Here is a 15,609-nt window from a genome sequence, read left to right as displayed (position 1 = left end):
CGTTGCCCTTCATCCGTGGTTAGCACATTATCGTGTGAGAAAAGACGAAGCTGTGTTTCACTCGATCGATGCTTTCTAAAACCGTGAAGATTTCTGGACAGAAGCTTTCCCATCTAAAGGAAATTTGTTACATTCGATCCGACAATATGTTAAAGAATTTGGGTGTGAGCTCACGTTAAGGATATTGGTCTATAACTTGGCAGGTCCGTGGCAACTTCTTATATACACGAGTGAGTTTGGTTAGAAAATGGAGTGAACTGACTGAGCAGCCCTTATGTAATACGACATCGAAAGTCAATTTCAGAGTGATTTAAGACCAAAACCAGAGTCACCTCTTTCGCTGTGTCCTCGTAAAGGTGATCAGGTAAAGGTGACGAGAAATGAGACAAGTGGATGGAATACGATTGGGATGCAAGGAGAGGAATACAGATATACTGTTATTTACAGACGATGTTGCGATTTTGTCACAATCATTAGAAGAGACGGGGAATCCAACCATCCGACACAGAAATAAACAGGTTTACAACGCTCTATCGAGGAAGCACAGTATATGGCGAACGTCAAGAATCTCCTACGTTTGTGACATTAGAAGGAGGGAAAATGTAGAACGTGGAGAGATTTAAAAACCTAGGACAATGGACACAAACTGGTGTAACAGAAAAAAAAGTGTTATGGGACCAAGAAGAAAGAAGGTGAATGTTGCACTCAAACTCATTATGAGGGTGTGCGGCAATAACAACTTACGGATGAATACAAAATGAAAACATTATCGGCGATCTGCCCTGAAGCCTTGTATAATGCAGAAAGCCGAACCTGTCAAGAACAGGATTATCTAGAAAGTTGGGACTTGTAGAATGAAGGATTCTCAGCCTCGAATTGTCTCCTCGACGCGAAACAGCAGGAGGTGACGTCACAAAAGTAGTGCGAGGGGGAACTGCCGGTTCCCCGCGAGTCTAACGCGTCAGCTCTGTAAGGACCTTCTCCTTTCGCAGACTGACCTGACTTGGGGAAGGTGACGAGCCACACGTCGTCCTGCCTGACGGGGAAGTCGTGGACGCGCTGCGCGTCCAGCAGGAACTCGGCGGGCATGACGAGGCCGCCGGGCCGCGTCACCACGAAGCCGTCCCCGTAGCGGTGCTCGAACCCGGCACTCAGGCGCTCCGCCAGCGGGTGCCGCAGCCGCTCCCCACTCACCGACATCGCGCCTTCTCACTGCACACAAACAGCAGAGCGCCTCTGACGTGGCGCCAACACTTCCTACGTACACTGTAATAAGACCGAAAAAGAAACGATGCACCGCGAAGGAATCATACGAATGGGGCCGAAATCGGTAGATCCAGAAAAACTGGGTGATTTATTCGAGAGAAAGGGCATCATAAATTGATAAAGCCAACAGCGCGTTGGCCCACCTCTGGCCCTTGCTGAAGCACTTCTTCGGCTTGACTGGTTGACAGACTTGCTGGATGTCCATCTGAGGGAAATCGTGCCCAAATTCTGTCCAATCGGTGCGTTACATCGTCAAAATCCCGAGCTGGCTGGAGGGCCCTGCCCATAATGCTCCAAAGGTTCTCAATTGCAGAGAGATCCGGCCGACTTGCTGGCCAGGGCAGGGTTCGGCAAGCAACACTAGAAACTCTCGCCGTGTGCGAGCGGGCATTGTCTTGCTGAAATGTAAACACGTGATGGCTTGTCATAAATGGCTACAAAACGGGCAGTGGTAAACGGTCGACGTACAGCTGTGCTGTAACGGTGCCCCAGATAACAACGAAAGTGGTCCCGCCATCAGTGTGACTGGCCCACCAGAGCATCACTGCTGGGTGTCGGGCCGTAGGGCGAGCGGGAGGCGAGTTGATACCTCACCAGCGTCTGCGCCGTCTCCAGACTTGTCTTTGGCCTGCGCTCTCATTGGTCAGAGTACTATTGTCTTTAGTGATGAGTCCCGCTTCGAACCGAGCTCCGATGAACAGTGAAGACGTGTCTGAAGACGACCCAGACAGCGGCGGGGTACCAGCTTGGGTGTCGCCCGCCAAACGGTCCGACAACCAGCAGTGATGGTCTACCCATAGTAGGACCCTCTCGATTGTTATCTGCGTCACACGGACTGCAAAGCGGTACGTCGACGATATCCCACGCCCCGTTTTGTCGCTCTCCATGCCAAGCCACTCTGGGCTTACATTTCAGCAAGATAATACCCAGCCGCACACGGCGAAAGTATCTACTTCTTATCGTCGTGCTCCCCAAATCCTATCGTGGCTAACAATGTCGCCGGACCTCTCCCCAATTGAGAGCGTTTGGAGCATTATGGACAGTGCCCTCCAACCAGATAGGGATTTTGGCGATTTAATTTGCCAATTGGACAGAATTTGGCACAGTATCCTCAGGAGGATATGCGAGAACTCTCCCAGTCAATGCCAAATCGAAAAACAGCTTTCATAAGGAACAGAGGTCGACCAACACATTATTGACTTGTTCAATTTGTGAAGTTCTTTCTCTTGAATTAATCATACAATATTTCTGAAATTGTAATAATTTGCCTCTATTTACATGGGATAATTCCTTCGCAGTACACCCTTTTTTCTCTTAGAGTGTATCAAAACTCTCTAGATAGGGTAATTTTGGTAAAATTTAAATAATTCTCATCTAATTTCCTTACTGATGTTTTTTCAAATTTTTGTAAGTAATGTACTCAACAGTAGTCTCACATTGAAGTAGAAACAATTTGCTTAGCACATCGCAGTTTGAATTCTAGTACATTTCCTCGACTGAAAATGCTATGTATACATTCACTAAACAAATATTGTAGGCCTTAAATAATAAAATATCGTCAGTCGTTATTTTTTGTGACCTTTACGAGGCTTTTGATTAAGTTTTATGAAATTTATGGCACAGCATTGGTTCGACTCATACATAACAAACAGAATGCAAATGAAAACTGGAACTCTGGAAGAAGAATATTAATAACTTGCTCAAACAGCTAAGCTCAGCTACTATCACTCTTCGTATTTTTGCATCTTTCTACGCAGTAATGTGTTATGGAATAGTTTTCTGGGGCAACTCATCACTGAGAAAGAACGTGTTGATTGAACAAAAGCGAAAAGTAAGAATGATATCTGTTCACCAGCCGTAGCCATGTACATGTGTTATCTTCAAGGCGCTAGACATTTTAACTGTGCCATCACAACACACCTGTATAGTTGGTGTGCTGGCGTAAGTTGTTGCCAGAGACACACCGACAAGCAATGCGCCGCCAGCGCCCTCCCGACACCAGCTACTTAAGCCGCCGCCGCTGACCAGAGGGCCTCACTGCCTCACAATCCATGTCTGGTGTCTGTCAGTTCAGTCGCGGAGTGGGTGTAGTTCATCACAGGTTATGGTAGTGATCATAGCTGGACTTGTAGTGAGGCTATCACAACACATGGACTCTGTTCCAGTCAAGTATAATTTCCAGTCCTTGTAAATAAAGAACCGTGTTAATCCACGTGTGCATTTGTGTTGCAGAAAAAGTATACCAGCCACCCATAGCAACATCCTCTCCCTTGCTTCCTACAGTGCAAAACTCTACAGTTAGTAATTTTCATTTCCCATGGATCTTTTTGCACGATAAACCGCAACTATGTGGAATGACTCATTTTACATTCCATTGCAAATTAATTTGTGGATATGGCTATGTGCTACACGTTTATGAGTTCTTTTTTTATTATTTTTCGCTAACGAAATACGTCACATGAAGAAAACAGTGAAGACAATACCTACAATAATAGAGGTGAGAAACGACTTATCACCCATTATGAAAGCTGTCAGGGGCTCAGAAAACAATTCAATACACAGCAGAAAAAATTATTCACCGTTTGCCCAGTAACATAACATGTCTGACAGTTGTGGTCTTCAGTCCTGAGTCTGGTTTGATGCAGCTCTCCATGCTACTCTATCCTGTGCAAGCTTCTTCATCTCCCAGTACCTACTGCAACCTACATCCTTCTGAATCTGTTTAGTGTATTCATCTCTTGGTCTCCCTCTACGATTCTTACCCACTACGCTGCCCTCCAATATTAAATTTGTGATCCCTTGATGCCTCAGAACATGTCATACCAACCGATCCCTTCTTCTAGTCAAGTTGAGCCACAAACTTCTCTTCTCCCCAATCCTATTCAATACCTCCTCGTTAGTTACGTGATCTACCCATCTAATCTTCAGCATTCTTCTGTAGCACCACATTTATCGTCCATGTTTCACTTCCATACATGGCGACACTCCATACAAATACTTTCAGAAACGACTTCCTGACACTTAAATCTGTACTCGATTTTAACAAATTTCTCTTCTTCAGAAATGCTTTCCTTGCCATTGCCAGTCTACATTTTATATTCTCTCTACTTCGACTATCATCAGTTATTTTGCTCTCCAAATAGCAAAACTCTTACTACTTTAAGTGTCTCATTTCCTAATCTAATTCCCGAAACATCACCCGACTTAATTCGACGACATTCCATTATCCTCGTTTTGCTTTTGTTGATGTTCATCTTATACCCACCTTTCAAGACACTATCCATTCCATTCAACTGCTCTTCCAAGTCCTTTGCTGTCTCTGACAGAATTACAATGTCATCGGCGAACCTCAAAGTTTTTCAAATGTTCAAATGTGTGTGAAATGTTATGGGACTTAACTGCTAAGGTCGTCAGTCCCTAAGCGTACACAATACTTAACTTAAATTATCCTAAGGACAAACACACACACCCATGCCCGAGGGAGGACTCGAACCTCCGCCAGGAACAGCCTCACAGTCCATTACTGCAGCGCCTGAGACCGCTCGGCTAATCCTGCGCGGCTCTCAAAGTTTTTATTTCTTCTCCATCGATTTTAATACCTACTCCGAATTTTTCTTTTGTTTCCTTCACTGCTTGCTCAATATACAGATTGAATAACATCGGGGAGACCCTACAACCCTGTCTCACTCCCTCCCCAACCGCTGCTTCCCTTTCATGTCCCTCGATTCTTGTAACTGCCATCTGGTTTCTGTACAAAGTGTAAATAGCCTTTCGCTCCCTGTATTTTACCCCTGCCACCTTCAGAATTGGAAAGAGAGTATTCCAGTCAACATTTTCAAAAGCTTTGGCTCTGAGCACTATGGGACTTAACAGCTATGGTCATCAGTCCCCTAGAACTTAGAACTACTTAAACCTAACTAACCTAAGGACATCACACAACAGCCAGCCATCACGAGGCAGAGAAAATCCCTGACCCCGCCGGGAATCGAACCCGGGAACCCGGGCGTGGGAAGCGAGAACGCTACCGCACGACCACGAGATGCGGGCTTCAAAAGCTTTCTCTAAGTCTAAAAATGCTAGAAACGTAGGTTTGCCTTTTCTTAATATAGCTTCTAAGATAAGTCGTACGGTTAGTATTGCCTCACGTGTTCCAGTATTTCTACGGAATCCAAACTGATCTTCCCCGAGATTGGCTTCTACCAGTTTTTCCATTCGTCTGTAACGAATTCGCGTTAGTATTTTACAGCTGTGACTTATTAAACTGACAGTCCAGTAATTTTCGCATTTGTCAACACCTGCTTTCTTTGGGATAAAGACAGATAGATAAGTGAGGAAGTTAGTAATCCAAAATGATTTCCCCTTGATAATTCCTTCATCTCCATGAACGAATTGTTATTCAAACGTTTGTAGCTTGTAAAAAAAACCTAGTTGTAAGTGCAACTGCACGAGTACGGCCAAGACAACTAGTGATACTGGCGCACTCGGGGTTCCATACGAACTTAACTATGTATATACAGACAGTTCATGCATTCCGGGAATCGTGAATCTGTGCGACGTTTTCGTGTTAACGACGTTGATACTGGCAGGATATTGTTCCTGGGGATTCCACGATTGTCGAGAACGTTTTAATTTCAATAACATAAAGGTGAAACGCAGTCATGGAGGAGGCAGGCGACCGTTATTAAAAGAGTCAGCAGTTGTGCTTACAGACTGACTCAGTAGCAGTGGTAAAAGTCAAACATCACGAAAGGAATGAGTTTGTTGCTCATATGATGCGTTTCGGAATTTACGCATCATCAGATATCCAGGAGCGATTACGGCACGTAGATGGTGAGTTTCAAGTTGTGTGTGAAGCAAACAATCGCAGACTTACAGCACGTAGATATGGCTGTTGTCTGTTAAATGCCATATCTACGTGCAGTCATCGCTCCTGGATATCTGATGATGGATTAATTCCGAAACTCATCACATGAGCAATAAAAATCATTCATTTCCTGATGTTTGGCTTTTAGCTCTGCGGACCAGTCAGCGAGAATGCAGAACTACTGACTGCTCTGACTGCTTCAATTTTAAGTTTAACGTCGGATGACAAATGAGAAAAAGAATTTTTTTTCGTGTGATATAATTAAAATTTGCAATTTTTAGATTTTTCCTCTGGTTCTATTGTGAAACCTTCATTTTTGCCTATTACACTACTGCCCATTAAATTTGCTACACCACAAAGATGATGTGCTACAGACGCGAAATTTAACCGACAGGAAGTAATGCTGTGATACGCAAATGGTTAGCTTTTCACAGCATTCACACAAGGTCGGCACCGGTGGCGACACCTACAACGTGCTGACACGAGCAAAGTTTCCAACCGATTTCTCATACACAAACAGCAGTTGACCGGCGTTGCCTGGTGAAACGTTGTTGTGATGCCTCGTGTAAGGAGGAGAAATGCGTACCATCACGTTTCCGACTTTGATAAAGGTCGGATTGTAGCCTATCGCGACTGCTGTTTATCGTATCGCGACATTGCTGCTCGTGTTGGTCGAGGTCCAATGACTGTTTGCAAAATATGGAATCGGTGGGTTCAGGAGGGTAATACGGAACGACGTGCTGGATCCCAACGGCCTCGTATCACTAGCAGTCGAGATGACAGGCATCTTTTCCGCATGGCTATAACGGATCGTGCAGCCACGTCTCGATCCCTGAGTCAACACATGGGGACGTTTGCAAGACATCAACCATCTGCACGAACAGTTCAACGACGTTTGCAGCAGCATGGACTATCAGCTCGGAGACCATGGCTGCGGTTACCCTTGACGCTGCATCACACACAGGAGCGCCTGCGATGGTGTACCCAACGACGAACCTGGGTGCACGAATGGCAAAACGTCATTTTTTCGGATGAATCCAGGTTCTGTTTACAGCATCAATATGGTCGCATCCGTGTTTGGCGACATCGCGGTGAAATCACATTGGAAGTGTGTATTCGTCGTCGCCATACTAGCGTATCACCCGGCGTGATGGTATGTGGTGCCATTGGTTACACGTCTCGGTCACCTCTTGTTCGCATTGACGGCACTTTGAACAGTGGACGTTACATTTCAGATGTGTTACGACCCGTGGCCCTCCCCTTGATTCGATCCCCGTGAAACCCTACATTTCAGCAGGATAATGCACGACCGCATGTTGCAGGTCCTGTACGGGCCTTTCTGGATACAGAAAATGTTCGACTGCTGCCCTGGCCAGCACATTCTCCAGATTTCTTACCAATTGAAAACGTCTGGTCAATGGTGGCCGAGCAACTGGCTCGTCACAATACGCCAGTCACTACTCTTGATGAACTGTGGTATCGTGTTGAAGCTGCACGGGCAGCTGTACCTGCACACGCCATCCAAGCTCTGTTTGACTCAATGCCCAGGCGTATCAAGACCGTTAATACGGCCAGAGTTGGTTGTTCTGGGTACTGATTTCTCAGGATCTATGCACCCAAATTGCGTAAAAATGTAATCACATTGCAGTTCTAGTATAATATATTTTTCCGGTGAATACCCGTTTGTCATCTGCATTTCTTCTTGGTGTAGCAATTTTAATGGCCAGTAGTGTACATTATTCTAGGCCAACGGGAGGTACCTTATAGGTATTCAAAAATGGTTCAAATGGCTCTGAACACTATGGGACTTAACTTCTGAGGTCATCAGTCCCCTAGACCTTAGAATTACTTAAACCTAACTAAGGACATCACACACATCCACGCCCGAGGCAGGATTGAAACCTGCGACCGCAGCAGTCACGCGGTTCCAGACTGAAGCGCCTAGAACCGCTCGGCCATCAGTGAGTTTACAAGTGTTAAAAAAAGAACATAAATGACATATCTTTTGATTGCATTTACTTATAAGCTTCAATTTTGTACACCGCCAAGGGACCACAGACCTCAGTGTGTGAGGTAAATTTAAACTTGTTACGTATACCCGTACCTGAGAAAAAGGGCCTTTAACAGTCGTACAGACAGGCAGAAGAATGGACGGACAACAAAGCAATGCTATGATACTTCCATTTTACCTACTGAGCCCCGGAACCCTAAAAGTAATAATATGTTCACTGTTGCCGACACGCCGGCCGTGGTGGCCGAGCGGTTCTAGGCGCTTCAGTCTGGAACCGCGCTACCGCTACGGTCGCAGGTTCGAATCCTGTCTCGGGCATGGATGTGTGTGATGTCCTTAGGTTAGTTAGGTTTAAGTAGTTCTAAGTTCTAGGGGACTGACGACCTCAGATGTTAAGTCCCATAGTGCTCAGAGCCATTTTTTTTTTTTTTTTGCCGACACTAATCACGTGTAACTGATGTGTTGGCAGAAGAGCCAACACCGTGTTGCTAGAGGAGGCCGAAATGCACGCGTTTTAGCTCACGCAGGCTGGCGTGAGGTCTGGAACAGTTAAAGTAGTTGAGTCTAATAAATAAAGTACGAAGCTCTTGGAATACTTAACTTTAATCCACAATAGGAGAACATCGCTCTTGTTGATACGTGAATTATAATCTCAATATAAACTGGTAATGGCGCCTTGCTAGGTCGTAGCAAATGACGTAGCTGAATGCTATGCTAACTATCGTCTCGGCAAATGAGAGCGTATTTGTCAGTGAACCTTTCCTAGCAAAGTCTGCTGTACAACTGGGCGAGTGCTAGGACGTCTCTCTAGACCTGCCGTGTGGCGGCGCTCGTTCTGCAATCACTGACAGTGGCGACACGCGGGTCCGACGTATACTAACGGACCGCGGCCGATTTAAAGGCTACCACCTAGCAAGTGTGGTGTCTGGCGGTGACACCACAGTAACATATCCTGTAAACTGACTCGTTCCACATCACTTCGATAAAATATTCGTCGGCCGAAGTGGCCGTGCGGTTAAAGGCGCTGCAGTCTGGAACCGCAAGACCGCTACTGTCGCAGGTTCGAATCCTGCCTCGGGCATGGATGTTTGTGATGTCCTTAAGTTAGTTAGGTTTAACTAGTTCTAAGTTCTAGGGGACTAATGACCTCAGCAGTTGAGTCCCATAGTGCTCAGAGCCATTTGAACCATTTGAGCCAAAATATTCGTTTTAATGTCTATGGAACCTCTGACGAACTAACTAATAAGTCCATATAAGATGTGTTCAATTTTTATTACTTACAGGGATACCGCTATTGCAATGTAACCCAATGAAATAAACACACAGGGTGTTAAGCAAAGGCAAATGATTAAGCTCAAAGTCGACTGCCATAAATTCCACCTAAGAGTTCAGTGCACTTTAGAAATCTCTTGACAACACCACGAGAAGGTCTTCTGAGATCGTCTTGCCGTTCTTTTGGGAGGGGCCAGCGCTGTTCACAATGTGAACAATCGATTGGTGTCCTGAGTTTACTTTTTCTTCATAGACTTCCCCCTTCAACCATCCCCACAGGCAAAAGAACTGAAGGGGCAGCGGTTCGGTGGGCGAGGAACGTGACCATTCGTGCCGACCCTTTTTCCGCGGAATGTCAGGTTCAGATGAGGCAGGGGCCTTCACTGCTAAAATAAGCCAGCCGTTCTTGTAGTCAAAGGAACCTCTTATAATACTGCTGGAAGCTCATTTTCAAGAAATCTAGACAGAGATCGTGTGTACGCGATGTCAGCCATCGTCTTGCGTTTTGTACGTCTTTCATACGAATACTTCGATCGAAATTCGTATTGTAGCAGTTTCGCAGGCTCATTATAGAGACTTCGAAAATCTACCTGAAGAAGGCAATGTATATACATCCTGGACAGTTTTAACATAAAAAGATTTGTCACTGAAACTGGAATTAGCTTCCAGGTCAATCAATTACGCCTGTATTTGCACAGGGCCGCTTTCAACTGAAATGGCAAACGGTCCCGAAAACAGCTCGAAAAGGGGTGTTAGACTGGCATGACCACAATGAATTCTTCAAACCAGCATTCCCTTAACGCCAGTGAGCTTACGGAGCTCGACTGTCTTTGTCACAATGTGTCCCTTCTACAACGCGATTTTCTTTTTAAATGCATTCTCATCAAATCAGAAAGAGGTTACCTTGGAGTGTTTCACTGTGGTCAGTGTGCGGTGGAGTCCACTTAAAATGCGAAGTCTGCAATGCATTCCCGATGTTCTAATTTTCGTTCCTGCACTCCTTTTTCCTTCATAAATAGAACAACAGCGAGTTTTAAGTCGAAAAATCGTTCCAGGCATGCGCCTCGACTTAACCAACTTACTTTGCAGTAATATACGAAGTCTCCTAACTCTTCGTTCATTTCCAATGAAAACTGTTGCAACTGACTATGAAATAATGGGTGCGACGTCAGGAATTTTACTGTTCGTACTGCCAATTGCTCGATGTCTGCAAATTTAGCACGAGCGCTTCTTGATGTACAGAACAATGAATCCCGTCTGTCGATCGTTGAATTTTTTTGCTCCTGGATTGTCATCTAAATGTTTAAATTCTCTCTGCATGTAATTGTAATGTCGTTTCATAACAAATAAGGACAACCCGTCGCTTATACGAACTGAGAATTCTGATCCCTCTCTTCTGTCATTTTAAAGCATCGTGACGACAGATAACTAGACTGTCTCCTTTTGCGCAAACAGCCACTGTGAATGGTCACAAGCTGCGACATGGTCGCGAATTGAACAGCTACCCGAAGATAGAATAAATTTCCTTTACTTCACGTCTACGGTCACAAATTTTAATGTCATCAGACTACCGGTTTAGGACTATAATGACCATCTTCAGATCTGTTTTATAGAAACATGTCCTAATATAATGGCGCCGTAATGGCATCGCCAAATGCTACAACCTGGCATTGATTTTGTGTTTAGCATTCTACAATGCCACTATGGCTCCAGTATATTAGGACATGTTTCTATAAAACAGATCTGAAGATGGTCAATAGAGACCGAAACCGGTAGTCTGATGACATACAAATTTGTGCCCATAGACGTGAAGTAAAGGAAATTTACTCTGCGAACGTCCTTCATACCGCGAACAAACAGCGAAGGGTAAAAAGCGCTGACACCACGAATCTGCCGAACTCTGAGGGCTGTGCCGACCGGAAAATGCCGCACGGCTACTTCCGAGGGGGAGCGAGCAGAGCAGAGTGGGGGGCGGGGTCTCGGCCGACACGCACGCGGCCCACACACACACGCACGCGTGAGTTTGGGACGTCGTGGCCGGCGCTCTTTTAATGTATCACTTCTTTGGTACTGACTCTGTTCGCAAAACAGTTTGTAGACAGTATCGACATATACTAGTGTATCAGTTTGCGACACACAGTTGAGGAGGGCCTCACAAACAGTGGGATGCGTGATATATTTACTTTTCTTAAAACAGAGTGGAAGTTACCCACATTATACTCATCTGATGTTTGATAATGAGAGCCCTTAGCTACTTTCAACATACTTAAAACATAATTTCAAACATTTTCTAAACTTTTGTGGGGTTCAGGGGGGGGGGGGGGGGGGACTAGTGCTTTATATACAGGATGTCTATTCTATGGGTCGTCAGGTGCATTCTGTCTGGTGTTTCAGCAGATATTTGCAACTTAGTTTTTACGGCGTGTTTGTGGTGTCAGCTCAAACAAGTTCTGCTCATCACGTCTTTCATTCGGTTCCCAGCGTCGGCGGAACGCGTCAGTTCGTTTCCCATCGCAAACAAAAAAGTTTTAAATCGGAATTTTGCGTGCCTATTCGACAGAGCGCTACCACGTTACTCTAGTGCGACTTTCGTTTTACCGAACGTGTACTGAGGCGAGTAGTGAACACGTAAAACAACAAACAGTACTGCAGCAGCGACTGGGCAGCGCGGTAGCGGCCAGCACGGGGCAACGGCGCTGCTCAGTCGCTGCTGCAGTACTGTTAGCTATCCTTCGTGTCTTACCGTCCCTGTTAACCCATACTGGAAAATGAATATCGCGCTGGAGTAATCTGGGACCGCGCTGTCGAATGGGCACGTAAAATTCCAATTTAAAAATCTTTTAGTTTCTAACGGGAAACAAACTGACGCTTATCGTAGACGCTGAGCGCCACATGGAGGACTCGATGAGCGGAATTTGTTTGATGTGACAGCAGATACACGTTGTAAAAACAAAACTGAAAATATACGCCGAGACAACACAGATAATGCGTCTGTTGACTCTTACGGAAGACGCCCTGTATACAAGGTGGTCCATTGATAGTGACCGGGCCAAATATCTCACGAAATAAGCATCCAACGTAAAAACTACAAAGAACGAAACTTGTCCAGCTTGAAGGGGGAAACCAGATGGCGCTGTGGTAGGCCGACTAGATGGCGCTGCCATAGGTCAATCGGATATCAACTGCGCTTTTTTTTTTAAATAGGAACCCTCATTTTTAATTACATATTCGTGTAGTACGTAAACAAATATGAATGTTTTAGTTGGACCACTTTTTTCGCTTTGTGACAGATGGCGCTGTAATAGTCACAAACGTATAAGTACGTGGTATCACGTAACATTCCGCCAGTGCGGACGGTATTTGCTTCGTGATACATTACCCGTGTTAAAATGAACCGTTTACCAACTGCGGAAAAGGTCGGTATCGTGTTGATGTATGGCTATTTTGATCAAAATGCCCAACGGGCGTGTGCTTACGTATGCTGCTCGGTATCCTGGACGACATAATACAAGTGTCCGGACCGTACACCGAATAGTTACGTTATTTAAGGAAACAGGAAGTGTTCAGCCACAAGTGAAACGTCAACCACGACCTGCAACAAATGATGATGCCCAAGTAGGTGTTTTAGCTGCTGTCGCGGCTAATCCGCTCATCAGTAGCAGACAAATTTCGCGAATCGGGAATCTCGAAAACATCGGTGTTGAGAGTGCTACATCAACAACGATTGCACCCGTACCATATATCTATCCACCAGCAATTGCATGGTGACGACTTTGAACGTCGTGTACAGTTCTGCCACTGGGCACAAGAGAAATTACGGGACGATGACAATTTTTTGCCCGCATTCTATTTAGCGACGAAGCGTCATTCACCAACAGCGGTAACGTAAAACGGCATAATATGCACTATGGGGCAACGGAAAATCCACGATGGTTGCGACAAGTGGAACATCAGCGACCTTGGCGGGTTAATGTATGGTGCGGCATTATGGGAGGAAGGATAATTGGCCCCCATTTTATCGATGGCAACATAAATGGTGCAATGTATGCTGATTTCCTAAGTAATGTTCTACCGATGTTACTACAAGATTTTTCACTGCATGACAGAATGGCGATGCACTTCCAACATGATGGATGTCCGGCACATAGCTCTCGTGCGGTTGAAGCGGTATTGAGTAGCATATTTCATGATAGGTGGATTGGTCGTCGAAGCACCATACCATGGCCCGCACGTTCACCGGATCTGACGTCCCCGGATTTCTTTCTGTGGGGAAATTTGAAGGATATTTGCTATCGTGATCCACCGACAACGGCTGACAACATGTGTCAGCGCACTGTCAATGCATGTGCGAACATTACGGAAGGCGAACTACTCGCTGTTGAGAGGAATGTCGTTACACGTATTGCCAAATGCATTGAGGTTGACGGACATCATTTTGAGCATTTATTGCAGTAATGTGGTATTTACAGGTAATCACGCTGTAACAGCATGCGTTCTCAGAAATGATAAGTTCACAAAGGTACATGTATCACATTGGAACAACCGAAATAAAATGTTCAAACGTACCTACCTTCCGTATTTTAATTTAAAAAACCTACCTGTTACCAACTGTACGTCTAAAATTGTGAGCCATATGTTTGTGACTACTACAGCGCCATCTATCACAATAGCGAAAAAAGTGGTCCAACTAAAACATTCATATTTCTTTACGTAGGACACGAATATGTAATAAAAAATGGGGATTCCTATTTAGAAAAACGCAGTTGATATCCGTTTGACCTATGGCAGCGCCATCTAGCGGGCCAACCATAGCGCCATCTGGTTTCCCCCTTCAAGCTAGACAAGTTTCGTTCTTTGTAGTTTACTCGTTTGACGCTTATTTCGTGAGATATTTGGCCCGGTCACGATCAATGGACCACCCTGTATAAGACCAACAATAAGAGTAGGCCGGACATCATTCCTTGTGATACACCTGTAACGATATTCCTCACTCTGAATATGCTGCGGCAGAATCGAATGTACTGTGTAGCATCTACGTCCGGTGACAGTCCCATTTGCAGGAAACCGGTTCCGTGCGACTGGAACGAGGCAATACTTACGCCTTACTGCTAGTGCGTACGTCTCGCGCTGAAATGCGGGCCAGACAGAGCGCTGGCCTTCGGCGTCGCTCGGTTTACGAGACGAGCAGTGTGCGGCCGCTTATATACGTACGTAGGTGGGAGAGGGACCCGCCCAGAGGCTCACTCGGCCCGCAACCAATCCCGCCCCCGCACGAGGAGAGAGCAAAGCCCTCGTTTCGTAAGCGGCTGGCCCGCATCCTTCCGCTGCAGTGCGGGACGGACGGACTACCAGGCGCGGAGTCACGTTGCTCGCCAATTGTTCCCAGGCGGGCAGACGGTGCAGCTGTGTGTACGGCTGCGCGATAATTACCAGCACATCAAACACAGCGGCAGATAGCACCCGCTGCTGCGCCATAATTACATGCGAGAGCGGCGCTGGCTGCAGGGGCAATCCCAGCCGATCTTGTAGCGTCACGGCCTCCCGATCGTACAGATACGTTTTTTGTACAATCACCTACTTCAAGCAGTTACTCTACATCTGCACTAACAGCGAAATCTCTTTCATGTTTGTAGAAGTAAATGAAGTAGAGTCTAATAAATACTTCTTCTTACAGGGAACAACGGTAGCTTCGTAAAATAGAGAAATATATTTCTGAATTCCGTTATTAATGTTTGTTTTGTATCCGGTAACTCTTGATGTGAATATGATCAAATATCGCAATATCTGTATTTATGTTGAAAGATTACCGTCAGACCTCCTTGCCTAGGGACGCCACATGAAAGTTGATGTCGTCAAGCCCTGAATGAAAATTGCGCAACGGATAACTGGGGAGGGGAGCTTGAGAGCGCTACCTAGAGAGCGTGTCCTTTCTGTACGGTACTAGGCGAGGGGCTGGAGGGATCACACGCTGATGTGTGGGTCCCTGCACTATATAGCTTTTATTTTAAATAAATTCCTTTTTAAGGTGACAGTTGATTACCTATTTATTTTAAACATTATCACTCGACTTTACAGCGATTGCAGCAATTGTTTCAGTTTACAGATATTACAATTTTACAACTTATAGCTCGGGTATATTATATACTAATCTGGACGTACATTTCTACGGGTAAGACGGAATAGCGTTGGCCAAATG

The 15,609-nt window shown here is 45.5% G+C and overlaps 1 protein-coding gene across 1 annotated transcript in view; it reads right to left on the bottom strand.

Moving 5' to 3' along the window:
- The window catches only part of LOC126210281 (luciferin sulfotransferase-like), an 87,804-nt gene extending 73,228 nt beyond the window's left edge, over positions 1 to 14,576 (bottom strand). Inside the window, exons 1-2 of the mRNA XM_049939478.1 lie at positions 14,513 to 14,576; positions 999 to 1,212 (exon numbers count right to left, since the gene is read on the bottom strand). Of these exons, the coding sequence (XP_049795435.1) occupies positions 999 to 1,200 (202 nt within the window). The 5' untranslated portion in view covers positions 1,201 to 1,212; positions 14,513 to 14,576. The remainder of the gene's footprint in view (positions 1 to 998; positions 1,213 to 14,512) is intronic.
- Between the last annotated feature and the right edge of the window lie 1,033 nt (positions 14,577 to 15,609).

This window comes from Schistocerca nitens, chromosome 10 (genome assembly GCF_023898315.1).
Source record: "Schistocerca nitens isolate TAMUIC-IGC-003100 chromosome 10, iqSchNite1.1, whole genome shotgun sequence".
Taxonomy (NCBI): Eukaryota; Metazoa; Arthropoda; class Insecta; order Orthoptera; family Acrididae; genus Schistocerca; species Schistocerca nitens.
Note: the sequence above shows the minus strand (reverse complement) of the source record. Positions and strands in the feature narration are given on the sequence as shown.